General features: G+C 36.7%; 1 protein-coding gene across 3 annotated transcripts; it reads left to right on the top strand.

Moving 5' to 3' along the window:
• LOC149558118 (uncharacterized) lies at positions 1-27,614 on the top strand. 3 transcript variants are annotated; one of them, XM_089832504.1, is made up of 4 exons: positions 1-845; positions 2,154-2,548; positions 26,062-26,105; positions 26,276-27,614. In XM_089832504.1, the coding sequence occupies exons 2-4, from the start codon at positions 2,209-2,211 to the stop codon at positions 27,443-27,445; spliced, it is 1,554 nt and encodes a 517-aa protein (XP_089688630.1). In that variant the 5' UTR covers positions 1-845; positions 2,154-2,208; the 3' UTR covers positions 27,446-27,614. The 3 variants fall into 3 exon arrangements, with proteins under 3 accessions (XP_089688630.1, XP_089688632.1, XP_089688631.1); XM_089832506.1 differs by having other exon boundaries at positions 1-868; XM_089832505.1 differs by having other exon boundaries at positions 1-920.

Below are 27,614 nucleotides of genomic sequence, written 5' to 3'. Positions count from 1 at the left end.
GAAAGGAAGGAATCTCGTGGACAATCTGCCCCTTCAATAACGGCAAGCTCGTCGGAATTTTGAAGAGAGGAGTGGAGAATCGTGTTCTCCGTGCTCTCGGCTTTCGACCGATATGTGTCTGGACTGGTTTCGTGAAACTTTTCTAGATTAAGCTTTGTAAGTGGCGCTGTGAAGCAGAGAAAGCATTCGGATTTGCCGTAAATGACGAGAAGAAGGACAAATGAGCGTAGTCGCTGTGTCTTTTGCTTTGGCTTGAGGGGTTTGGTGAAGAATTTCTCGGTGCTTCAGAGCTTTGGAAGCTTTAATGGCAGCTCTGGCCGTATACGTTGAATAGGTAGTGTTCGCGGGTTCTTTTTGGCTTTAGGCGTTCGGAGATTTTCTCGGAACTTCAGATCTTGGAAGCTTTTTCAGTTTTCCGTATACTAGCCAGTACGGAAATTTTTGCAGTTGCGACTTTTTTGGTTTGATTTTGCATTGACCGATGCTCTCGTAATTTGAACCGCCGAAACGCTGAATACGGAGTTTATAGAGGACAGAGCGGAAATTTTAGATATGAGTAAACTAGTGGTGCAGAATAGGGCTACCGAGCATTCTGTAAAAAGAATTTGCAGCGAATTCCGTTAAAGGTGTATGAAGATTTATGCAGGCTATTTTTTTGTTTAAACTAATGGAAGATTGGTTCAGTTCACCGACAGTTTCGTTTTTGGGGTTTTCCTTGGTAAATAGAAGCTCTTGAAGTAAAATATGGGAGATCTACTGTATTCGTTTGGAATATTTTAGCCACGGTGTGGGTTTACCTGTGTGTTACGACACGGATGCTTGCAAGTGACGAAGTCTGCGTCAGGGTATGCATTCGGAGATTTTGTAGGTCGTGTCTTTTAAAGATCCAAGAAATGAATGAACTGTTACAATTTCTATAGGTTATTTTCTTCCTTTTGATCGTTGCATAGGGATGTTTTCTTAGATTAACCCTAAGCATGCACAGAACAAGAAGAAAACAGAGCGTTTAATTTCTTTTAGCTTTAAAGCTACATTTATATGCTGCTTAAATTATATTTCTTAAAGCTGATCTGATATTACCAATTAGACCGTTGCACCCACAGGTCGGTTGCATGGATTGTTTCACTTTCCTTGTCTTCAGTCTCCCGTGTCTTAGATTTCTGTTGGGGGAATTTACTTTGTTGTACAATCAAGTCAATCTTCACTCCGTCTTTAGCATTTACTGATTTACGAGAACACATTGATTATCTTGAATAATCTTCTTAGCACTCATTAGACTGTAGCGATGCTCATCAGTCAATTTTATAACCCATCTTTCAGGGGCGGTGATTCACATGAATCCATTTTTCATTACCTTGAATGGTGCTCATAATCGTAAAATGCTTTATCTTCCTTGCGCATTTTCAGAACCTTTAGACAAGTATAATGTATTATAATAAATACTTATTTTGGAATTCCGTAGTTCTTTCTTTAATGCATTTGGTGGTTTTACAGTGCATCATTATTTATAGTCATCTGTTGGTCTCCTTTGCTACATTAGCTAGATTTCTCAAGAACGAATAGCAAGGACTCTACTTTGTAGTTATACCTTGTTTAGATTTAGTTTATGATGAGGATATCCAAGATTAGCTTGGCAACATCTATCTAAGCATACCCGCAGTAAGACATTTTTGGCTTATTTTTGGTCAGTTATGGGCTGCCTTTGATTAGGTGTGGGTTTAGTTCGAGTTGCAATTTTTTAAAGATTCGTGAACATGGGTCTGCTTTCGCTTATGTACCTAGTGGAGTTACGTTCTGCCACGCCTTATGGTTGGATTGCGATTTTGAACCTGGATGGGGATCTAAAATATAATATCTTCAAATATACTGTATCATAAAATTTAAATGACAAATCACATGCTTTCCCTCAAATAGTTGCCCAGATTATGGTTCTTAATTGCTTTCTGCAATTAAAATTTAATTTTTTTTCTATCTAGTCTATGGTTGATTTTGCCAAATTTCTGCTGATGCACTGCACAAATGTTTTTAACTATTGATACCCATAAAGCTTTTTGCCGCTTAAAATTTCTACACTGAACTGCGTGATGGCTTTTGTACTGAATTATATATAGCAAGGCTTGTGATGACTACGCTAACTCAACTTATTTCTGCAGGTGTTCTTCACTTGAAAGCATTCACAAGGTAGCAGGTAGTTAAATTTTGGGAAGGATGGGTTCTGCATGTTGTGTGGCTGCTAGGCCACATAAACCAAGTCTGCACAATGATGGACCCTTCACTGCATGTCCAGAGGCAATTTTATCATTCTGGGATGATAATTCAGATGTTGAAGATATGTCAAGACCTGGAAATTTTACAGCAATTCGAAGTTCTTTCTCCTTAAATGGCAGAGGAAGCAGAGTTTCAAGTTCACATAGTCCAAGTCCTACACAGAATCTTTCTGAAAATATTTTAGTTGATTCAAGTCCCTCAGATAGCTCTCGTGCACCACACTGGCTGAATTCTCCTCATTTTGTGGCTAATAATGGAAACTCTGTCACTACAACTGCAGGTAGGCAATTTATAGCAGTATTAAATATTTTCGTGGAATATAGAGCAAATTTATAAGTATGCTACAAGCATATTCTTCGAATGTTATCCTTCTGGTCCTCTTTATGATATCATTTCCAATTTTTTAATATTCTATGCCGGAACATTCATGTCAATTACTAGATTCTTCAGATGTTATCCGTTTGGTCTTTTTGGGATCAGGTTTATTTCTTATACTTTTGTGATCCAAATTTATGCTCAGCACTGCTACTGATAACTGCTATCTCAATTCAACTCTCGGTTCATTTCTCAACATGGTTACACACGTGCATAATATGGATCATGCTGTCATGTCCCCAATTTTTGGTGACAGTTCGATTTAATTAATTTAATTAATGGTTGTCCAAGGACGACTAATTAGTTATTTTAATTAAATAAATAGTTATTAAAAGATAACTTTATATTTAATAAAGTTACTTGAAATATTTAATAAAGTCACTTATGAGATAAGATCAAAATTGTTCTAGAAGTCTCTGGAGAAGGTGGAGAGAAAAGAATAAATAGGCACCCCGGGGCTCCATTCGAATAAGGCAGTTGATTATCTCTCTTTGATTTTCAGGTTGTGATTCAATCACAGGTGCATTGTGAAACCTAGGGTTTCTACAATTGTCACAGTTGGCCATTGAGAACGATAACTCTCTATTGGTACGCAATTTTGAGGGTGTGAAATATCATCCGAATTATTGCAGATTGGAGGTGACATTCAGTCATTTCATCAGGGGCAGAATCGGGTGGTCTAAGGCCGAAGTTTGGTGGATCAGTTCTAAGAATTGATATTCGTAGATTTAAGCTTTCGCAAGGTTTATTATTTCAGGTGGCAAAAGGAGTAAGGCGACTTCTTCATAGAAAGTTGCAGTGTGAGCAGATCGGGAGTAGAAGAACGAGTTCCAAGCCATCTTTCCAGCCAGCATTTCCGTACGCTGTTAAGGCCGAAGTCTGGGCCAAAGGCAATGGCAAAAAATCATGTTATAGGATACCCAGCGATAAATGGTGAGCACAGGAATAATTTCATTCTAGAAATATTGCAGATTTGAAGGCGATTATTAGATCATTCCAGTTCAGTATAAGAAGTTTGCAGAGCAAGGAGAACTGTGTGGGGGTGAGAAGAAGGAGATGAGTAACATCAAATAACAATTTCAATTTGCACCACCAACACCAATCATATGGAGATTTAAAGGAATCGCAGGGTTGAAGGCTTTGTATTGAAGACGAACTCAAATCATTACTGCCGCACTCAATATGAAGATCGATCCCTATTAATTATTGAAGACGCACAAGACCGAAGGATTGGACACGGGTCGGAGTATATATCCAAGGGTTGTTTCCGGATTTTGGACTCGGTATTACTGCAAGCAGAGGGGGGGCACGATCATACAAACCAGGCTTCCTCCTATCGTCCAGTGGCTTTAAAAAACCAACAGCCCGAGCGCCCTGTCACAGGTCGCGAACCAGTAAAAATCGCAGGTGACCAAGATAAGGATTATAGAAGGCGGGGGCGCATTTGGTTTCCCATCGGCTTCATTTTCTTCCTTGCATCCGGTGGACTTAACTTCTGACAGTGCAGACTCCTTAGCAAGTAGCGATTTGGATTGTTTTGGTCGTATTCCAATCACATCATAGGCGTCCACGAAATCGGGCGAAAAACAATGATCCATTGAAGAGTTGGAGAGAACCCCGCTTAGCTTTCTAAGGGAGATTGTATAAAAGGAGAGGCGGTACCACATCCAGTCTGTGAAGGTAGATGACTTTGGATCAATTCCTGCATTATCCGATTATCAAGTTCTTTCATTACTTAGTTGTAATTCTTCAGACTCAGTCATTGTTAATAAAACGAGGTTGCAGTGACCATACTACTTGCAACTGAATCACTTCCTGAATTCTGTCATTAACTATTGCATAAGGATTGATCTTGTTCATGTCAAGTACTTTGATGAGTAATCATTCTCCAGTATAATTACTTAGTGTTTTCAGTTCAGTAAGGACAGAGCTTGTTGACTAACTGTTTGACGAAATGCCTAACCATTGAAGTTCAAGTTTTTGGTGCTTAAAGAGTCGATAATCCATCCGGGTCATTTCAGTGGTATCAGAGCCGAAGTATTAAGAGTTTTTTTGGTGCTGGAAAAAGCAATAATCTGTCAGGGTTATTTCAGTGGTATCAGAGCAGTTTTCTTGCCATCGTGTGGGGTGAGAACCAACTTACATGAGTGATCAGCACTCTACTTCAACCAAGATGGACAGGTACAGCACAAAGTCTCCAAGGACACAATCTGGGACAAGCAATAGACGCAGTATTCAGAGTCGGAAGTGTGGAAAGGAGGACTATTTAGGCATTCAGGATGAGCTCAGAAAGATCAAACATAACATGTCTGAACTGTTGGTTAAACACCACCGTATGCTTGACAGGTTGTCCGTCCCAGCTAAGGTGAGTAAATCAACTGGATTTCATTTTGGCAAATCTTCTCACGAAGCGTTGACAGATACAATGAGAGATGCTACTAGGAACCTTAATGAGGAGTTCGAGAAACAAGTGTGCAACCAGTCAGAGACTTCAGTTCGGTCACAGGAAGAAGTGGTGAAGGATATTACGCTGATGGATAGTAACTGTCAACTTGACACTCAAGTTGAGACAGTTGAATACGAGCTTCCCAAGGGTGATGTCTCAGGTACTCAAGGTAGTTTGGTTCCGACAGTCAAGGATTACAGTGAAGTGAGTTCAGATGATGAAGATGTCATTGTGCATGATGATGAGATACCTGGTGAAAATGAGCAGACATCGAGCATTTATGATTTTTCTGAGAGAGAGTACCAGGCTCAGTTAGAAGAAACTGGTAGTACTTCACATGATTTGTCCAGCCAGCTGAAGGTAAGCAAAGATAGTATTGTGGCTTCTTTATCTCATCATGACAGGATGCGGGAGATGTTAGAAGAGCACATCCAGATGATTCAGTCACAAGGAAGACATAAGGGAGTTCAGGTAAAATCTTCTTGTTGTGACTTACATGCAATTGGTGAAGGAATGGGAACGACGAAGTTGAGCTATTTGCATCTTCTATCAGACCGTGATCATCTTCTAAGCCTTGCCAAAGACTATTCAGATGCCTTGAGGAGGAAGGAGGAGGAAGTTGTCAAGCTTTCTCGCGAGCTTGAGGACACGCGAGCAACTTTGGCTTTACAGGACTGGGAGAGACATGAGAATGAGCATGGCATGGAGCTAAGTTTAATTTCATCTGGTACGTCTAACACTCAGCTTTCTACATTTGACGGATCATATATGGTAGCTGATAATGTTACGAGTTCATCTTGCATTCACATCCAGGATACAAGGACAATGGCAGACAGGTATGTGAAGTTAGCTGGTATTGGTCACATTACTCAGGTAAGGAGTTTGCTTGAGTTACCAGTTGTTTCTTGTTTACGGATATGGACTCGAGAATGTTTCAGCAACATTTGGGATTCAGTCAACCGAAGATCTTTAGCACTTTATGATAGCCATGATTGTTTGAGTACTATCATGGATTTGATTAGCAGAATATACGGTGTTATCTTTCCTTGTGCCAGCAGAACATCCGATGTTGGTATTAGTTTTTATACACCGATGTTAGGTTTGGTTCATATATGTAGACGACCATTTTTGCTGAAGGGTGTTGAAGATTTTTCATATTTGCCAGTGTGTACAGATAAGTCCCAGGATCATTTTGGCCTTGATGACATCCAGGAGGATGAAATGGACAGTTTTGAAGACACAGCTTCTTTGACAGTTTCTTTAGGTACAGAAGAGCTTGACAGCAGAACTACAAATTTTGACACCTTGGATATTGATATGGACCCTGGAGATGATTCACGAGATATGGATGTTAATATTGAGGATACTCCTTTAAGAGCTCCAGAAGAAGATTGTTGGAGACAGTTCAGCCAGAGCCATCATGTGGTTAGCCAGTTGAAAGTTAGTGAACGAGACATTGCTATCGCTTGTGAGCATTTTGATACTGCTCGTCAGTTATTGGCTGTTACTGGTTGGGGTACTTCTATGATGGATGAATCAAGCGGTGGTTACTTTTCTTTGGCAGAGATTCATGCCTTGCGTGAAGCTGTTCGGATTTTGAAGCAGGATTATTTACGATTGGTAGCTGACCGTGATCACTTGGTTGAGTGGGGAAGTACAGCATATGAGGCACTTTTGGATCGTGAAGAGGAGGTGAGTGAACTTTCCCAGGAGCTCATAGCGACTACTGAGGCATTAGAGGACACACAGCGAGATCTACAGAAGTCGCAGTTTCAGTTGAAGGAGGTGACCGTGGAGTTGGAGCATTTGCGGTCAAAACCAGCCCCAGACCCAGTTCATTTGACTACTGAGGTGGATGATGGTGAGTACACTTCTGCAGTTGCTTTTGAGGAGCTTATTGTTGAGACTGACACACATGTTCAGGGTTTGGAGGAAGTTGGTCTTAATGAGTTTGGGATACCGGTAGAGTCAAGTTTCCAGATTGATTCTTCTCAGTTAGTTGATAGTGTGGTACAGTGGGGTATGCCACCCTCACAGGAGGATCAGTTGTGGTGTGCAGGGAAGTATATTGATGCTTCCTCGTATAATTTTTACTGCACTGAATCGTTTATGGAGTATTTGCTGGACAGTGCATGTGTTCATTTGGACTCGCATGAAGTGACAGAAGGTGTTCTCATCCATGATACTAGTGTTATTTGCAGATTGGTTGAGAAGATTATAGGGGTCCTTTCTACTATGCTACCTCACAGGGATCTCGAGGAGGGGTTTGTCGAGCAGAATGCCCAGGGACCTATACGACCCACAATCACTCGGAGTCAAAGATTGGAGCCATATGTTGATTCCCAGTTCAGTGATGATGAGCCAGCAGCAGAGAGTGGAGGTTCTTACCGGCATTATACGGTAGGGTACACTCATCATTTTTCTTTTGACACAGAGATAGAAGATTTTATTTCACGCAGATGTAGATTGGCTCCAGTTTCTTATCATCCATTAGGGGATAGATTGGCACCATCTTTTGAAGATAAAACTGGTAGTAGCAAGTTACTCGGCTTGCCGCATCGACACACCCGGAGTAGTTTTTCAGAGATTGGATTTGATGGCAGTGATTTAGGTACCTATGGCTGTTGTCATATCTACAATGCAGTTGGGTGCAGGTGTCTTTTTGACAGGGGCTTGAGTTTTGATAGAGTTGATGTTTCAGTTGGCTTGAGTTCCGCAGCATGGTTTCTTCTACTGACATCTACAGTTGGTTTTCAGATGATTTCATCAGAAGTGTCAGTTGTTTGGATGTTGAGTACAGTTTCTCAGTTACTGGTATTGATGATTTCTCCACAGGAGTATGATGCGGATTGGGATGATACATAGATTTACATTTGGGATCCAGGAAGACTGATTGGTTCATGGTTCAGCCATTGCTTGGGGACAAGCAATTTCAGGAAGGGCGGACTGTCATGTCCCCAATTTTTGGTGACAGTTCGATTTAATTAATTTAATTAATGGTTGTCCAAGGACGACTAATTAGTTATTTTAATTAAATAAATAGTTATTAAAAGATAACTTTATATTTAATAAAGTTACTTGAAATATTTAATAAAGTCACTTATGAGATAAGATCAAAATTGTTCTAGAAGTCTCTGGAGAAGGTGGAGAGAAAAGAATAAATAGGCACCCCGGGGCTCCATTCGAATAAGGCAGTTGATTATCTCTCTTTGATTTTCAGGTTGTGATTCAATCACAGGTGCATTGTGAAACCTAGGGTTTCTACAATTGTCACAGTTGGCCATTGAGAACGATAACTCTCAATTGGTACGCAATTTTGAGGGTGTGAAATATCATCCGAATTATTGCAGATTGGAGGTGACATTCAGTCATTTCATCAGGGGCAGAATCGGGTGGTCTAAGGCCGAAGTTTGGTGGATCAGTTCTAAGAATTGATATTCGTAGATTTAAGCTTTCGCAAGGTTTATTATTTCAAGTGGCAAAAGGAGTAAGGCGACTTCTTCATAGAAAGTTGCAGTGTGAGCAGATCGGGAGTAGAAGAATGAGTTCCAAGCCATCTTTCGAGCCAGCATTTCCGTACGCTGTTAAGGCCGAAGTCTGGGCCAAAGGCAATGGCAAAAAATCATGTTATAGGATACCCAGCGATAAATGGTGAGCACAGGAATAATTTCATTCTAGAAATATTGCAGATTTGAAGGCGATTATTAGATCATTCCAGTTCAGTATAAGAAGTTTGCAGAGCAAGGAGAACTGTGTGGGGGTGAGAAGAAGGAGATGAGTAACATCAAATAACAATTTCAATTTGCACCACCAACGCCAATCATATGGAGATTTAAAGGAATCGCAGGGTTGAAGGCTTTGTATTGAAGACGAACTCAAATCATTACTGCCGCACTCAATATGAAGATCGATCCCTATTAATTATTGAAGACGCACAAGACCAAAGGATTGGACATGGGTCGGAGTATATATCCAAGGGTTGTTTCCGGATTTTGGACTCGGTATTACTGCAAGCAGAGGGGGGGCACGATCATACAAACCAGGCTTCCTCGTATCGTCCAGTGGCTTTAAAAAACCAACAGCCCGAGCGCCCTGTCACAGGTCGCGAACCAGTAAAAATCGCAGGTGACCAAGATAAGGATTATAGAAGGCGGGGGCGCATTTGGTTTCCCATCGGCTTCATTTTCTTCCTTGCATCCGGTGGACTTAACTTCTGACAGTGCAGACTCCTTAGCAAGTAGCGATTTGGATTGTTTTGGTCGTATTCCAATCACATCACAGGCGTCCAAGAAATCGGGCGAAAAACAATGATCCATTGAAGAGTTGGAGAGAACCCCGCTTAGCTTTCTAAGGGAGATTGTATAAAAGGAGAGGCGGTACCACATCCAGTCTGTGAAGGTAGATGACTTTGGATCAATTCCTGCATTATCCGATTATCAAGTTCTTTCATTACTTAGTTGTAATTCTTCAGACTCAGTCATTGTTAATAAAACGAGGTTGCAGTGACCATACTACTTGCAACTGAATCACTTCCTGAATTCTGTCATTAACTATTGCATAAGGATTGATCTTGTTCATGTCAAGTACTTTGATGAGTAATCATTCTCCAGTATAATTACTTAGTGTTTTCAGTTCAGTAAGGACAGAGCTTGTTGACTAACTGTTTGACGAAATGCCTAACCATTGAAGTTCAAGTTTTTGGTGCTTAAAGAGTTGATAATCCATCCGGGTCATTTCAGTGGTATTAGAGCCGAAGTATTAAGAGTTTTTTTGGTGCTGGAAAAAGCAATAACCTGTCAGGGTTATTTCACATGCCTCTAATTTGATTCGGATTTATGATATAAAAGCCACAATAATATTTTAATGCTAATAAAGTTATAAATGTTAAACTGGTAAACCATAATAAAAAAAGCATTTATGATTTGGTCGTTCTTTGAAATGATATACACATTATAACTATTGGGAATACTTATAGAAGTCTGAGAGCTGGACGATTAGTTTTTGGCAACGTATCAGAAAACAAGCAATCAATGGTAGATTATTCAGGATATTGTTCTTAGCTGTGAATAAAGATTATCAGGCAAGTGAACCAAACAGCAATTGATGGTAGATAATTCAGGACATATTTTTTAGCCATAAAGAAAGGATATTAACCTAGCGAACCAAATATTTAAGCGTCATTTTGATTTATATTCAAAGGTTGAAAAAGAATGGCGATCTGCTTTCAAAATGATTGTATATTGTCTCCAGCATACAGGTGCTCAATTTTATTCACAATGAACAACCAGTGTTGCGGGAATATTTTTTTCCCATAAAAGATAAAAGTGGTAAACTTTTGTCATGTGAACTCATAAGAACCTCAACCAAATGCACAAATAATATATCCATAAATACTCCAGCAATTTTTTTGGTATTTTTTATATTTACTCTTAACAACACAGATGCAAATTAAAATGTACCAGTCTGATACAATATCTAGGCACACCCTACATGCAAATTTGAATTTGATGGTCCCGATGTCACTTTAAAAGTTGATCCACACCTTGAGATTTCTATTCCCAAGATATTTAGATTGCACACTCGAAGGTTTCGGACTCAAAATGCCACAAGCTGCTGTGTATATCTGTCGCACTTCTGAGAATCAAAGTGGTTTTTAGTTTCTAATCTGGAATGCTTCTCTTTTCTCCCTACACTACTTATATTCGTGCTTTCCTTTTTTCCGTTCGTCAATCATTGTCAGTCTTGATTAATTAATTGACTAGTCTGAAATAAATAAACCTGATCAATTCCTGAATCATAGGCAATACAATTTACTGGCAAGTCTGAGATAGCTAAATCTGTGCTGGAAAAATGGCAATTCCACCAAGGAACACCCTATCCAACTCAGCCAACCTCTTTGATTAGTTAACCTATTCCTAAGTAAAGTAACTACAACTTAGGTATCTGTTATTTCAAAGCTTCTAGCTTCTCAATCAATGCAACAATTCAGAGGAGTGGACCCCATTTTCCATTAATATTGAAAAGGGGACATTGCACATTATTTCTGAGCTTCGGTTGGTATCTAAGTTATGGCTACACTAGTTGTCAATGTAGGCTATCTAGGGACGGTCCTTATTGTCATAACTTATAAGTTTATGATAATGCTACAGCCTAATTGGCCTCTGCCAGAGATGGCTTTGACCCAGTTTAGTGTTTGTTACAGTTAGCAAGATGTTGTCTGATTCAGCCAAAAGTGTGCAAGATTTTAACCACTATAAAGGAGTTAGAGATTCTCATGGTCTCTTAATATGAAATCTAAGATCGGGGAGTGCCTTGCATGCATGGGGAGTCAAGTTTACTATCTGATATAAGTTTAGTGTACTGTTGAATGATAATAGAAAACAGCTTTAACAGTCTCCCTGAATTCTTCAAAAGCTATAGGATGGTATAAAAATTCTAAACTTAATGTTGTATTATATTATGGTTATGCAAATGAATAGTGCTAGAATAATGTATTCAAGGGAGAACAGAACTTAAAGCATATTGATATTGAATGACCATCAAAAGTTCAGCACAAAAGGCTATATAGACAGGCTATACAATAAGATGCGATTCCACCACGAGTTGTAGGTGCAAGGATATGCATAGGCCTTTGTATCTCTGTCTTCCCTAGACTCTCGAACTATGGACTGAGGTCCAAAACATGCTGTAAATTCACTTTGAAATGCTCAGCATCATGTTGTAACTCTTAACCATTCCTCTTCTCCTATGTTCCCCCGCATTTCCGGGATGGGGACGGCGGGATGGGTTTCTGGGATGGCAAATTTTTTTTCCAATTGTGGGGATGGCAAACGGGGACATATATATATATATATATATATATATATATATATATATAGGGAAACTCCAAAAATATAAAATATATAGGGAAATTTGCATATTCCATTACATTCATATCAAGACATGGATAAACCATGCTATTTAAACATCATCGAACCTTAACATACAACATTTCAATAATCAAATTCAATGCTAAATGCTATAATGCATTCATAATTTGGAATTATTGTAAATGTAGATATAGTATTTAAATAATAACATAAAATTTTGAAATATATGCAAGAACATAATTTAGAATTCATTTTCAATAGCAACACAAACAATTGTCAATAACTCACCTTCCAAATTGAAACACACTATTATCATTTAATTCTGAAACTACACTTTCAATTCATTGCAAGTGGACTAATATTATTATTAATACAAAAAGGTTCTCCATACAGTTCTGATCATGATATAGGTTTGTTACAGTAAGATGGTATCTTGATGCAACTTTAATATTCACCATATTTTCCACAAAGGACCTAGATCAACTCAAGACCAACCTAGCACTGATGTAATGCCAGAAAATAACACAAGGATGCATGTTCTAGGTCTATAATGCACTTTTCAGACTTTCCCAGCACCTTGCAAACAGCCTGCTATATAATTCTGAGCATGTAGTGTGACTAGAACAGCAATATTAATTCCATAATTCTAAGCATAATGTTGTCAAATACTAATCAGAGGGCCCCAAATAGCAGGAATTAACTACTAAACAGTAATAAGCATGTTAGGGTGAACTTGGAAGGGGGGATGTCCCATACCCGTCCCCCCGTCCCTGGGACGTTCCCGTTTCCAAAACGTGGCCTTTTTGGGAGGGGACGCATCCCCCCGGGGTATGTAGCTTTACTCCAATATGCTAGAATAGATGTGCTTTTAATGCACCTAAGCATTGGGCGAGCTCTCGATCTTTTATTTTTTTAATCTTCTCATTGGTTGGGCTTTCGCTTTTCTCTGTTCCTTTATGCTGGACTATTTTTATCCTTTTCTTTTGCAAACTTCTTATGTTTGTCCTTTCATTATGCTAGAATGTAATTCCTTTTGTCTCTTTTACTATCTTATGACTTATTCCTAGATCAAAGAATTACAATTAATGAGTTGTAGGAATTTATTTTATTCATGTCTAACAAACACGATTATAGTGAGAAGGGGACTGCAATTTTACTCAGAAACTCTTACCTTGTTTGCAGTTGCTTCAAACTCCTATTCCCCTTTCCAATATGTTATTAGTATTACAGATGCACTTATAATGCGCCTAGATGTCAACTGAGCTGTTAGTTGAGCTTAAGCTTTTGTCTGTTGGCAGGATTATGTCTGTCGTTTTCTGTATTTATCCCATTTCTCTTTGTCCTCTTCTTATGCTGGAGTCTTTTCTGATTTTTTCATCTTTTTATATTTTATGACCTATCCTAGATCAAAGAATTTCAATTCATAACTCATAGGAATTTAATAATTTATTATGTTCATGTCTAAGCAACACAAATAGATGTTTAGCTTCAAACAAAAATAGAAATCTGATAGCTTTAGCACAAAGAGAGTCAGAGGTGAACAAATGTTTAGTATTTTATGTTTTTACTTCCTATGGAATCAACCCTGCCTGTCCCACTATGGATGTCCCATACCTGTCCCCCCATCCCTGGGACATCTCCATTTCCAAAACGTGGCCTTTTTGGGTGGGGACGCATCCTTGGGGTACGTAGCTTTTCTCCAATACGCTAGAATAGATATGCTTTTAATACACCTAAGCATTGGCTGAGCTCCCGACCTTTTATTTTTTAATCTTCTCATTGGTTGGGCTTTAGCCTTTCTCTGTTGCTTTATGCTGGACTATTTTTATCCTTTTCTTCTGCAGACTTCTTATGTTTGTCCTTTCATTATGCTAGAATGTATTTCCTTTTGTCTCTTTTTAATATCTTATGACTTATTCCTAGATCAAAGAATTACAATTCATGAGTTGTAGGAATTTATTTTATTCATGTCTAACAAACACAATTATAGACAGAAGGGCTAGCTGTTATGGCTTTTATGTGTTTGTTCTCGCTAGAATCAATCCCTACTACTATATGGAATTTGGCTCAAAATCTTCTGCAATTTTACCCAGAAACCCTTACCTTGTTTGCAGTTGCTTCAAACTCCTATTCCCCTTTCCAATATGTTATTAGTATTACAGGTGCACTTTTAATGCGCCTAGATGTCAACTGAGCTTTCAACCTTACTGTTAGTTGAGCTTAAGCTTTTGTCTGTTGGCAGGATTATTTCTGTCCTTTTCTGTATTTATCCCATTTCTCTTTGTCCTCTTCTTATGCTGGAGTCTCTTCTGATTTTTTCATCTTTTTATGTTTAATAACCTATCCTAGATCAAAGAATTTCAATTCATAAGTCGTAGGAATTTAATAATTTATTATGTTCATGTCTAAGCAACACAAATAGATGTTCTGCATCAAGCAAAAATAGAAATCTGATAGCTTTAGCACAAAGAGAGTTAGAGGTGAACAGATGTTAGTATTTTATATTTTTGCTTCCTATGGAATCAACCCTGCCTGTCCTACTGTGGATGTCCCATACCCGTCCCCCAGTCCAAGGATGTTACCGTTTCCAAAACGTGGCCTTTTTGGGCAGGGACGCATCCCCGGGTACATAGCATTGGCTGAGCTCCCGACCTTTTATATTTCAATCTTCTCATTGGTTGGGCTTTAGCTTTTCTCTGTTCCTTTATGCTGGACTATTTTTATCCTTTTCTTTTGCAGACTTCTTACGTTTGTCCTTTCATTATGCTAGAATGTATTTCCTTTTGTCTCTTTTTAATATCTTATGACTTATTCCTAGATCAAAGAATTACAATTCATGAGTTGTAGGAATTTATCTTATTCATGTCTAACAAACACAATTATAGTCAGAAGGGGAATAGCTGTTATGGCTTTTATGTGTCTGTTCTCTCTAGAATCAATCCCTACTACTATATGGAGTTTGGCTCAAAATCTTCTCCAATTTTACCCAGAAACCCTTACCTAGTTTGCAGTTGCTTCAAACTCCTATTCCCCTTTCCAATATGTTATTAGTATTACAGATGCATTTTTAATGTGCCTAGATGTCAACTGAGCTTTCAACCTTACTGTTAGTTGAGCTTAAGCTTTTGTCTGTTGGCAGGATTATGTCTGTCCTTTTCTGTATTTATCCCATTTCTCTTTGTCCTCTTCTTATGCTGGAGTCTCTTCTGATTTTTTCATCTTTTTATATTTTATAACCTATACTAGATCAAAGAATTTCAACTCATAAGTTGCAGGAATTTAATAATTTATTATGTTCATATCTAAGCAGCACAAATAGATGTTTAGCTTCAAGAAAAAATAGAAATCTGATAGCTTTAGCACAAAAAGAGTCAGAGGTGATCGGATGTTTAGTATTTTATGTTTTTGCTTCCTATGGAATCAATCTTGCCTGTCCTACTATGAACTGAGGCTCAAAACCTGTTACAAGTTCACTTTGAATCGCTCACTGTGCTGTTGTAAATACGTACACTCCGCTGGAACAGATATACTTTGTATACACCTAGGTGTTTGCTAAGCATTCTACATTTTTAATTCTCATCCTTGCCATCTGTTGGGCTTCAGCTTTTGCCAGTTTCTCTACGCTGGACTATTTTCATCTTTTTCTTTTTCTAGATTGTTTCCATTTGTCCTTCCCTTATACTAGACCACCTTTTCTATTTTTGATGTCTTCTTATTTGTCAATTACATATTCCTAGATCAAGGAATTGCAATTCACGAGTAGCAGGAAGTTGTTACTTTCACACATAACTATTGCAAATACAGTCAGAAGGTGAACCGATGTTTTGGCTTTTATCTGTTTATTGGTATTCCCTATGAGACCTACTATGAACTGAGGTTTAATACCTGCTGTAAATGTCACTAAATTCACTCAAAACTCTCAACCTTACTGTTATGTAATCCCATAACTGTTCTCCATTGTGCTGGAACAGATATGCTTTTAATCCACCTAAGTGTTGGCTAAGCTTTAAACCTTGGTTTTGGTTGGGCATCAGTTTTTGTCTGTTCCTTAATATTGGACTGATGCTATCCTTTTTTTTTTCGTGACTGTTTTCACTTTCCTTTCCTTTCCTTTTGTTGGACTGTCTTTTTCATATTTGTTGACTTCAAATATTATGTGACCTATTCATAGGCCAAATTTTTTTAATTAGTGAGTTGCAGGAATTTATTATATTCATTTATAACAAATGCAAATATGGTCAAAAGGCAGACATATTCCTAGGCATACATGCGTTTTTCACATCGTCTGTACACAATTAACCACACCTGCCCTTCTCTAGACAGATCCAAAATTTCCTGTAATTTTATTCTGAAATGCTAGTTTTTCTGTTTTACACTCTCATTTCCTACTCCAGTATGCTGGAACAGATGTGCTTTAATGCATGTATGGGTTAGTCCTGTATTCATGTTCTGCCCTTTCCGATGTGCTTTAATGCATGTATGGGATAGTCCTGTATTCATGTTCTGCTCTTTCCTCATGCTGAATCACCTTTTACATTTTGGTGTCTTCTTATCTTATATGACCTATTTCTAGATCAAGGAATTTCAGTTCATGAGTTGAGGGATTCATTGCATTAATGTTTAACAAACTCAATCATATGTTGCAATGCTGCTTCTCAAAGAAAAGCTGTCAGAGTTTTTTGCATCAATGTTTGGAACACAATCTGTGATCCATCATTAGGAAGCTAAAATATTGTGGTAGATTGCAGATTTGTATTCTTAGAAGGGAGAGGAGTCCATAATATGGAGAATGACAGTTTAACGAGGAAACAAGAAATAGGAAAAACTAGAAGTAATATTTAAAGAGAATTAAATATTAAAAGATATTAAAAGATAAGTAAAATAGATACATTCTAACACAAACGAGCCACACTTAACAAGATGGCAAAAGAAAATCATCTCCCACATGTTTTGATCTCTTCATTATTCTTCATAAGTTGGACAGATTATCCATGCTCCTTGTTACCTGCAAGCACTAAGGTACGTAACACATTCCATGTGTCAAATTAAGGTTCCAATTGATCCAAATCTGAGAGTATGACGAGTCTTGCTTCCCTTTCATATGGAAGGAAAACTGAATTTGGTACCCAAATGGAATTTAGGTACCATTGCCCGAAGGTTAAGAACACAAGATTTTTACCAAATATCTGGTGCAACTGAAAGATTTACATAAAGATGATGCCTCTTAAGTGAACTTCATATTTTCCATTGGATTCCATTATTTACCTTGATTGGAAACTGGCAAATCATTCGTTCATTTAGACTTTTTGATTTAAGAGAATTCTGAAAGTGAAGAAAAAATAAGTTTCTATATTAGGAAAATAGAAGGGGGAAAGGCATAAAGCTAAAGACTTCTTTTGGAGGATAAATATTTCTAGATGTATAGAACAGTTAGAATCATTAAAATGCTAAAGACTGCTTTTGGAGAATAAAGCAAAGATAGTGCTTTTTATTTGGAGGAAGCCTATCTTTAGGATTATAATAAAATTAGGAAAGGTTTACTTTAGTTACGGCAAGATTTATTGTAGCTAGAATTTCTCATTTTAAAAATTGTGAGCTAGCTGGGGAAGCACTTAATACAAAGCAAATTGATTTTTTTTATAAAGCTGGGGATGGTTCCCTTGTGAGCTTTGCCTATTCTGCACACTGGTCATACATCATTAACATTTTTTTTTTCATTTCAAAGATTTGTTTTCTAGATTCGTAAAATTATATATTTACTGAAATTATTTTGCTCATTATCTGACAATCTTGTTTTAAAAACTTTACATTTCAGTTTAGGTTCATCTAATATTGTTTTGATAGAAGATCCATAACTAGTCTAAAACTTGGAAAGGAGTTGAGTCTACTTTTCTTTTTGATTTGCCTAAAAAAGAGTGAGGTTCTCTAATATAGATCCTCTAGAATCCTAGAAAAAGTTAAATCCAATAAATCCAATCCAGATTCACCTTGTAACTTTTTCTCAGGCATATGCCAACATAGAGATCCTCGATCCATTTGAGCACTGCACAAGATTGTACAACTACAGCTATTACTCCTTACTTTGGATGAATTAATTCCTGTCAAACACCTATCCTTGGTTGAAAATGCTTCAATGCAGACTAAGGATATGAATGAAAATGTCCTAAACCATATTGGTTTGGTAAAGCAGTACAGTTTCTTCAACAACTGCAAGAAGAACATTTCGTGCTCAACAATTTAAAAAAGGTGCATATTTGATCCATGGTGTGACATTTTCAATTTTTCTTGCACAAAGAACATCAGACACTCCGACAGTTCTTGTCCAAGATTTGTTTAAAGAGATTTAAATACCTATCTAAATATCTGCAGGCTTGAAGGCTGCACTAGTAGCATAAGATCAAAAATCCATTAGCAGTCAATGCAACTGAAAGGGTGCATAAGAAAATTTTATATTGGCCCTAAAGATGGAAAGCCGTGAGAAGCAAAACCTGACAGTAGTGAGTCACGACAAATGCAACTGTCCCACAAGACTTGCAAGGCAGAGCTATTGGGAATGGAATTGTTGTTTGTAATGAACATACTGATGTAGTTCAACTTCTTACTATTAGTCTGTTTTGAACCTATACTAAAGATATATACCATTTAAAAATTTTGACAATAGTCATTGAAATATCATTTAACATTTGGCATCAAATTATTTTTGTGGTCAATTTAGTTTATTTTATGTACGATATAGTCTTAAAAAAATTTAGATATTTTATATATTTTCTGCATATCCGAACAATAAAACACAAATTAAAAAGTCAGCGATTTACCCCTACTCAAACTAAACCCAAACCCCAACCAAGAACTTAGTTTTAATATGCATCTTAACAAGAGGAAAATCCAACTATGGGGTGGGATAATGGACCTTTTATCAAATCAAATACTAAGTGCATTGAATATGTTGTATGTGTTGGGTTATGTGTGTCATACATCTTGCAAGCCTTGGTGTTTTAAATATTTTTTATTTATTTATCATTTTTTCCTCATTAGCAAAATGAGGTGTCACACTTTGAGGTGGCACTTTTGGCCACATGTCAACTATCTTGGGATGTGTGTAAGAAGCTATTCTAAGAACATATAATGTCATTGTGGCATCATAATATGTGGGAGTTACCTCTAATAGATTCTATGGCACATGTACAAGTGTGATTGTAGGGAGTTATGAAGTGGATGTCAATATTCTAAACATGATCTTCAATAAGTTCAAGTGTCCAACGACACTGTTAAATACCAGTGCCAAGAGTTCTTCATGATTCAACTCAAACTTAGGTACTCCCCCATAGAAGAAGCATCAAGTATCTAATGCAAATAAAGAAATAGTGCTCTGTTATCACTGGGCTGATGCAATCTCTGATCAACTACTCAAAAGTAGGCTAGGGCATAACCCCAAGCATACCTCTTAAGTACCCAAAGATGTCTTTAGCCAAAGGTTTTGTAAATATGTTTTCTATCTGCTCCTTTGTGCTAACATACTCCAATCTAATCCCTTTCTCTTCAACTTTCTCTCTCAAAAAGTGAAACTTAATAGATATATAATAGATATATGCTTTGTTTTTGAATGCAACATTGGATTCTTTGACATACTCACTGTACTTGTGTTGTTACAATGTATGATAACGGGTTTTGTAAACTCAATTCCAATGTCTTTTAACAATTGTTCCATTCAAATAACCTGAATACAATTGTTTGTTGCTGCTACATACTCTGCTTCTGTCGTACTTTGTGAGATACAATCTTGTTTCTTGCTAGGCAAAAAAGCCAATCTTCCTCCCAAGAAGAATGCTTCACCACTGGTACTTTTTCTGTCATCTACACTTCCTACCCAATCAACATCAGTGTACGCACATAGTGTAAAGTCATGTGATCTATCATACCATAATCCATAATCAGGTGTGCCTTTTAAATATCTGAAAATTCTATTTACTGTTGCACAATGTGTCTCTTTAGGACTTGCCTCGAGTCTTGCCACAATTCGAACTGCACTCGATATATCAGGTCTAGTTTGTGTCAAATATTGCAATCTACCAATCATAGATCTATTCTTTTTTTGTTCTAAGTGAAGGGGTTTCATCTTTGCTAGACAATTTACATCTAGTTACCATAGGTGTTCCAATAGGTTTATAACTTTCTAATCCAAATCTTTTTAAAAAATCTTTAAGATAACTTCTGATATGTAAATACCATCTTTGTTTTGTACAATTTGCAATCCCAAGAAGTATTTCATCTCACCAATCATACTCATTTCAAATTCCTTCTTCATTTCTTCTGAAAATATCTTACATTTCTCAAAAGCTTCAGACATTTCTCGAATAAATGCTACCCACATCATTCTAAAAAAATCATTAACAAGAATCATGAAATGCCTTTCACCATAGAATGCTTTTGTCTTAGTAGGACCACTCAAATTTGTGTGTACTATCTCAAATTTTGCTGAAGTAGTAAATTTATTGCTTGTAAATGAACTTTTCTTCTGTTTTGCCATTGCACATTCTTTACACATTATGTTAATAGGTTTCACAATCTTAGACAAATCTCTAAACTGCAAATGTAGTACTGATCTTCACAATATTATCAAAGTTTATGTGACAAAATCTCTTTTGCTATAACCAACTATCATACACTTTAGCAACTAAACATGTCACATCTCAGTAAGATTCAACTGAAATACATTACACCTTGTTCTTGTACTAGTACCAATCAGCTTACCATATTTATCCTTGATAATGCAAGTCTTCTCTGTGAATTGTAACTGATATCCTTTGTCAACTAGCTGTCCAACACTCAAAAGATAATGTTTCAATCCATCCACAAAGTAAACATCATTAGTGTTAGTCTTTCCATCAAGTGTAATAAATCCTTTTCTTTTTATATGTTAGGCTGTATTATTTCCAACTCTAACTACTCCTCCATCATAGCTATTGAATTCAACAAACTTATTCATATATCTAGTCATATGATGGAAACAACCACTATCTATAATCCAATCAGATTTTTTCTTTTCAACTTCTGATACAATTTTTTTTAAAATTTAACTTCTTCTTTTTCAGGGCTTTCTTCCTTAATAGCAGAAAATCCTATTTCATCATCATCACTTTCACTCAAGAATTCTTCCAATTTAGAATTAAACTCATCCTCATCAACAAAAAAAACATCCTTAGGCATTCTTGATTTATAGAGCTTTTTAAACTTATTTTATTCTCTAGGACATTTAGAAGAATAATGACCAAATTCATTACATGCCCAACACTTAACAATTTTTTTTTACCTTTAGGTTCTCTCTTAACAAGTCCTTCCTTAATTTTCTTGTTTTCATCTACTCTTGTTCGGCCGCTATTGGCATCTTGTACTTGCACTCCTTGTCAACATAGGTCTGTCTCTTTGTGCGTAGAAAGCAGTTTCAACTCTAGACAATTCTCCACTTTGTTTCATCCACATTTCAGCTGTCTGCAATCTTCAATATTTTTTTAAGGTAGTCTTCAATATTTTTTATACAACTTCATCTTCTGATTTTTCACCTCCATAAGTCTTAATTCCTGGAACAATCTTTGATATTCTACCAAAATAACTTCTTATAGATTCATCTCCAACATCTTAGCATCTTGAAATAAACATATCCAATTATGTATTCTAGCCTTCTGAGCATGTTTATCACCTTCAAATGTACTTTGTAAAACTTCCTCAATTTCGCGAGAAAGTCTTAAAGATTCTACCTGACTAAATTCAGTTTCACGAAGAGCTGATAACAGTGCCTCTCTAGCAAACATGTTGTACATGAATGTGTCTTTTTGAGATTTCTCACAACCCTCCATTTTGTCTTCTTCAACCACATCCTTTTTCTTAGTAGTAACCAACCAGTAATCTGAACCCATGCATAGCATATGTGTCTTCATCTTTTCCTTCCAGCTTTCATAGTTAACTCCATCAAACTTCGGAATCAATTTAAAACAACTCTCATTATCTTTATCAATTTTGAAGCATGTAAGTAGTAGATGCAACAACCATAGAAAGATAACCATACACAATAACATCAAATTTGTTGACTAGGAAAACCCTTGATCAAAGAGAACCCCGGTGGGAATGATGCCCACAAGATGATGTACTAATATAAAAGTTCCTTGTGAAATGATGGATCTTGTTAGGAGTCAATGAAATACAATCTCCTTGTTAGGAGAATCCAACCTTGTTAGGAGTTGAAGGGAAGACACATGGACTCACTGTCCAAACAACTTCTGTACTATCCTCATTGAATAATACAAGTGTGCATCAAAAACTGTCCAACAGCAATTTATTGTGCCAAATATGGTTCCTTGTAAGCTCACAGTGCCTTAACTGCACCAATCTCTGCTCTAATCCAAAGGATATTCACTTTCAAGCTCACAAATACAATTATTATACTAATCCACAAGGAAATGATCTTTCCTTTATACCAGGTCCTAAAACAAATTATTGAGTCAGCTTTGAGGCTTTCCCAATTTACAATAATAATATATGACCAACTTAAGATATTACATTACAATATTATATTTTTTTTTAATAATTACAAGTAATTTGTCAGCTCACAGTTTTCATAACTCTTCATTAACTGATCTTCTGTTTATGCTCACATAATCAAAGTATCTTAACATGTCTTCCACCTATGTCTCAATTTGCTCAATCAGAGTCCATCTCTGGTAGGAGATAAAATCAAAACATTAGTACTTGCTTTCCACTACCTTCACCAAATTCTTCATAACTCTGTCCAGTCTTCATATTTTTGTACACGCACTTAAACTGTAGCATCTAGACACACCATAGAACATCTCCTCAGGTGTGCATAAGCTTATCTTCAGTCCTTGAATTGTGCCAAGCTAGACTCTGTCTGCTGTTCTGCCAGTCTTGACAGAATAACAAGTATGTTGACATCAATTACAAACTCTGTCATGAATGCAATATATAATTACTGAATCATGTCTCCAACATTGCTAGAATACTCTCCCATAGGAATATCATCAGCATTCATGCTAACATAACTCCCAAAATCTTATACTTCCATACTTTGAAATGTTGCATAATACAATGCTCTAAAAGATTTAGCCTATCTCCTAGTCCAAAGAAAGAGCCGAATAGGCTATGGGCAGTCTTCTGCTGGTGTAAATGTTTATGTTAGCGGATCATTATTTTTAACAATAATTCTTGGGACTTATTTCAGATGTCAAAGTATGGAAGTTAGCACTAAACATGTTCCACCACTAACAACAATTTATCTATTATTTTATGAAATAGTTAATATATGTTATCTTATAGTATATAATGTTTAGAATAAATAAGATATTTAATAAGCAACATGCCATCTCTTCTCAGTTGCTAATCTTTTAGAAACCAGAAAGAAAAATATAACCATCTTTTCACACTTTTAACTCCCCTCTGGGTTTTTAAAATTGTGATGAGTTTGAATTTGGGTCTTTGTAATATTGTTCACCCCATCAACGTATTCTACCCTCTATTCAAATTCAGTAATATACTAATATTTTATATAAAAGGAAAACTATGTATAAGAAATGGAGAAAAAAAATAGAAACATGCATTGTTGTTGATGACCATATTTGCATGACCCCCCATATATTTATCCTCTTTTCACTTATATAATATCTAATTTAAAAAAGCTATGCTATGTGCTAGAAGCGGAGGGAAAAATAGATAATCATGCATTGTCGGCGATGTCTGCATTTGCATGACCAACCTATTACTCTCTTACACAATGTATTAATGTTCTCCAAAATTTGTACCTAAAAGTGGAGAATGAATTTGGTATTACTTAGGTCAAAATAATGTCACTGACTACCTACTTATTTGTTTGAGTAAGGTGTCTTAAGACATTCAAATGCTCCTAAGACAAAAATAAATACAAAAGAAAAGTTGCATCTCTGTGCTGGGACATGATAAAGGAGATTTATGTCTGTCCTAGCTGATCCAAGTTCTAAACATGTTGGGGCCATAAAGCATCTGAGGACAGTTCTTAATTAATGGGTTTGTGATAAGATGAACCTGTTAAATAGGTTCAATTTAAGAAAAGCCTATCCTATATAGGGTAGGATAGTGTAGAATTTGTACGTAGCCAAACTAATCCCACATAAAACAATTTGTAAGACCATGTAGATCAAAGAAATGCGCAACTATTTGGAATTGTCTTATTGAGCCCTTCGGTTGATTGAGATTTCTTATTGGTCCAATTGCCAGTTTCATGCATAAACACACCCCACAGAGATTGCGTAGGTCATTTTGGTTCTGTGTTTTTGAGTTTTAGCATGTATATACAGCTGCATAAAATAGAAGCAAGTTGCAGAGCGAAGCAAGCATAGGAGAGCATCATAGAGCACTGCCATGTCCCACAACCCCAACACCATTTTTGGTGGCCTCATTGGGGAAAATCTACCCGCAAATCTTGCATGGAGATAGAGGAACAAGGAATCATAGCTCCATTCTTTTGAAGCTTTTCCAGAGTAATATGTTCTGTTATGTTTCATTTTTTACACTTAGTCATGCATCTACCTACAACAATTTCAGCATTTAAGTATCATAATTGTATGGAAAATTACTGTGTTTTAAGCACAGGACTTAGATCACAGCAATTGTAACTCACTCACTGACATATATATTGAGATTCATGTAGATGAGCTAGCAGATGAGTAACTTTTCCTATTTTAAATAAACAGGAGAGCGTACAGACAAGTTGATTAGCAAGAACTTGTTAAAATTGGATTATTCATTATATGTAGGTATCTATCTTCAATCCATCACTTTGACAACCATTTTCCATGAGTCATCATTTCTTTATAATCTTTACACACATTTTTGAATAATAACAAAGCAAGGGGATTGACAAAACATACAAGAACCTCTAACCATTTGTTAATGTGGTGGAGCAATGATTTTTAGAAATGTATCACTTAAATGCTTACCCTCTTATTTCAATCTTGAAAAGCTTTGGGTGCAGGTAATTGTATAAATGACTACTTGACTATCTCACACAATTATCATTAATGTGAGATAATTCTGCACCCAACTTATTGTTCATAATTGATGAGAGCTTCATAGTGTAGTATTATTTAGATATGCAATTTTTATGGGATTTTGTTCAAATCTATTTATCCATTTGAGATGACAGGTATACCATAACATGACTCAACTAGAACAGATAAAATCCATGTGAGACATTCGTCATTAATGTGAGATAATGCCATGCTCAAGTTATTGTTCATGAATCATAATTGATGAGAGCTTCGTAGTATAGTTTTACTTAGATCTAATTTTTATGGGATTTTGTTCACATATGTTTATCCATTTGAGATGATGGATATATCATAACATATTTCAATTAGAACAGATAAAATTGAATATTTCTTCCACAACTTTATGCCTCTCTTCCTGTAAGATGGGTTCAAACTTTCTCATGAGTGCTCATGTAGCCTTTTAGTTCTTCATTGATTGCACCACTCACTGTGCACACAGTAAGATAACTTACAAGCTCTCCATTTTCTTGTTTTTGTATATTAATTATTATACCTTGTTTCCTAGCGGCTGTCCTATTTTTCCTTTATCTCAAGCCTCTTCAACAATTAATGGCATTTCAAAACTGGGTCCATGTCTTTGTGGGTACGAGACAGCTATTTCAAGAGCCAATCTGTAATTTTTTTCATCCAGCATTCTAATTTACAGTAGATGTTATTTTATATTTTTCTGTATTTTTTAGGTTGTCCATATGTCATGAAGTCCCATAGTCTCATAACACTTCGGGGCTATAATTCAGATGTCCTACCTGAAACTTGTGAAAGTAGCTTGAGTTTTGATATACGACATTTTAAAGAACATGTAAAAACAGTCAATGCAATGTAATAATATAATGAAGTGAGAGCTTACACTTTTACATGAACAAATTGCTGAAAGACTAGATTCTGAAAAAATTACTTCCAAAAGTGAATTTCTTTTGAGATTTTAATCGTAAGGTTTTGCTTTCTTATGACATTGGAAAGGGTGAAATTTTGCAATGCTGACTGACTCTTGGACAATACTTTCTTGCAGATTCAATTGTGAGCTCACATATAGCAGAAACATTCTCCAATGAGGTTGGGTTATGTTTTACATGTTGGGAATTATTTATAATTCTTTTTGGCATCTTTCTTTTTGGTACAATGTTTTACGGTTCTTTATTGAATTAAAATTTTCCAACCAAGGAGGAAAACATTTGTTTTCACCAGGTGCTTATTATGTGTTCACTTTATTATTTCTCTGCCAGGGATGCTCCACCTCTAGTCCTGCATTGGATTCTAATGTACCACAATCATTTGCACCTTCAATAAATACATTGGACAGTCTTCCAAGACAGTCTAAAAGTCAGCCCAGTCGACCAGGTTGGTTCAAAAGTCAGCTCCCATCAAAGCATTCATCAACCTCCAGTAGGTCTATCTTCTCCAGGCACTTGCACCATGCTTGCAATAATGAGTATTCTGGGGAACTCTCAGTTTTACAGATCCCTAAGCTAGAATCTCTAGACAGTGGCTCCCGCCCTGCATCTGATGGAATGAGCTCCTCCATGGTTGCTGAAAATGATTGCAGCTCGACAATGGCTACACGTAGTGTCTCTGATTGGTGGTCAATGCAAACATTTTCAGATCTTGTGGCTTCCTCCAAAAGAGATGGTTTCCGTTGGAGTGATGCGGAGGGTCCTCCAGAGATTGGATGGGTTACTGCTAGAGAGAGCATGGAGGGAGATTCTCTGCCAGTGGAAAGGATTAAGGTCAACAATTTACAAGGCAATTACCCTGCCTCTCATTTAGAGGTTAATACATGTGCCATTTGCTCACATAATTTGCCACATACCCCTGTAAATATGTTGTCTAGGAGTAATGTCTCTGTTGTTGCAGTGCTGTTTTGTGGGCATGTTTACCATGCAGAGTGTCTGGAGCAAGTGACACCTGAAGCAAGTAAGCATGACCCATCATGCCCTGTATGTGTAGAAAGTGATGACATAGTCTCAGAGCATTTGGCTTATCCAGCTGAGCGAGCTCCAAGATCTAAAGGTGGGTTTTTGAAGGCTTTCAGGTCAAAGAGTCAATCTTCTACCAAAAACAAAATGTCTAAAAGAGTTGCAAATGATGATATTCTAGTTCCTGATTTCTTTTCTGGTGAGATTCTTTTGTCTGGCAATGATCAGTTGTCCAATGACAACAATTCAAAGCAGTCTTCCAGTGTAGTTGGAAAGCATCCTTTAAACAAACGGCTTTTTACAAGACATTTTTCATTGAGAGGAAAATCTAGGAAGGAACATGCACCAAGTGGTACAGCTTGTAAATTGCCAATAACGTTAAGGGATTCTGGGGAGAGCAGAAAAGTGAGTGACTTCTCACATTTGAACGCAAACAAAGGATCTTCAAGTTCTTCTAGTTATTTCAGAAAATGGGTTTAAGATAACAAAAAATTGCAGTGGGAAAGGATTCGTTTCATTTGTTTCTTCAGTCAGAAACTTTAGTTATGTACACTGCTCTCAAAAAAGATCACTATAACCAAAATACCATGAATATATTACACAAAATTTTCATTGATAAATAGAAAATTAAAGCTACTTTGTAAATCAA

Source organism: Cupressus sempervirens, chromosome 5 (genome assembly GCF_028749045.1).
Source record: "Cupressus sempervirens isolate cs-2001-9-10 chromosome 5, ASM2874904v1, whole genome shotgun sequence".
Taxonomy (NCBI): domain Eukaryota; kingdom Viridiplantae; phylum Streptophyta; class Pinopsida; order Cupressales; family Cupressaceae; genus Cupressus; species Cupressus sempervirens.
The sequence above is the reverse complement of the archived record's forward strand: the minus strand, read 5'-3'. Positions and strand labels throughout refer to the sequence as shown.

Coding starts and splice junctions, on each gene's coding strand:
- LOC149558118 (XM_089832504.1), top strand. CDS start 2,209: ATGGGTTCTGCATGTTGTGTGGCTGCTAGGCCACATAAACCAAGTCTG. Junction 2,549..26,061: donor CTCTGTCACTACAACTGCAG/GTAGGCAATTTA, acceptor ACTTTCTTGCAG/ATTCAATTGTGAGCTCACAT. Junction 26,106..26,275: donor CAGAAACATTCTCCAATGAG/GTTGGGTTATGT, acceptor TTTCTCTGCCAG/GGATGCTCCACCTCTAGTCC.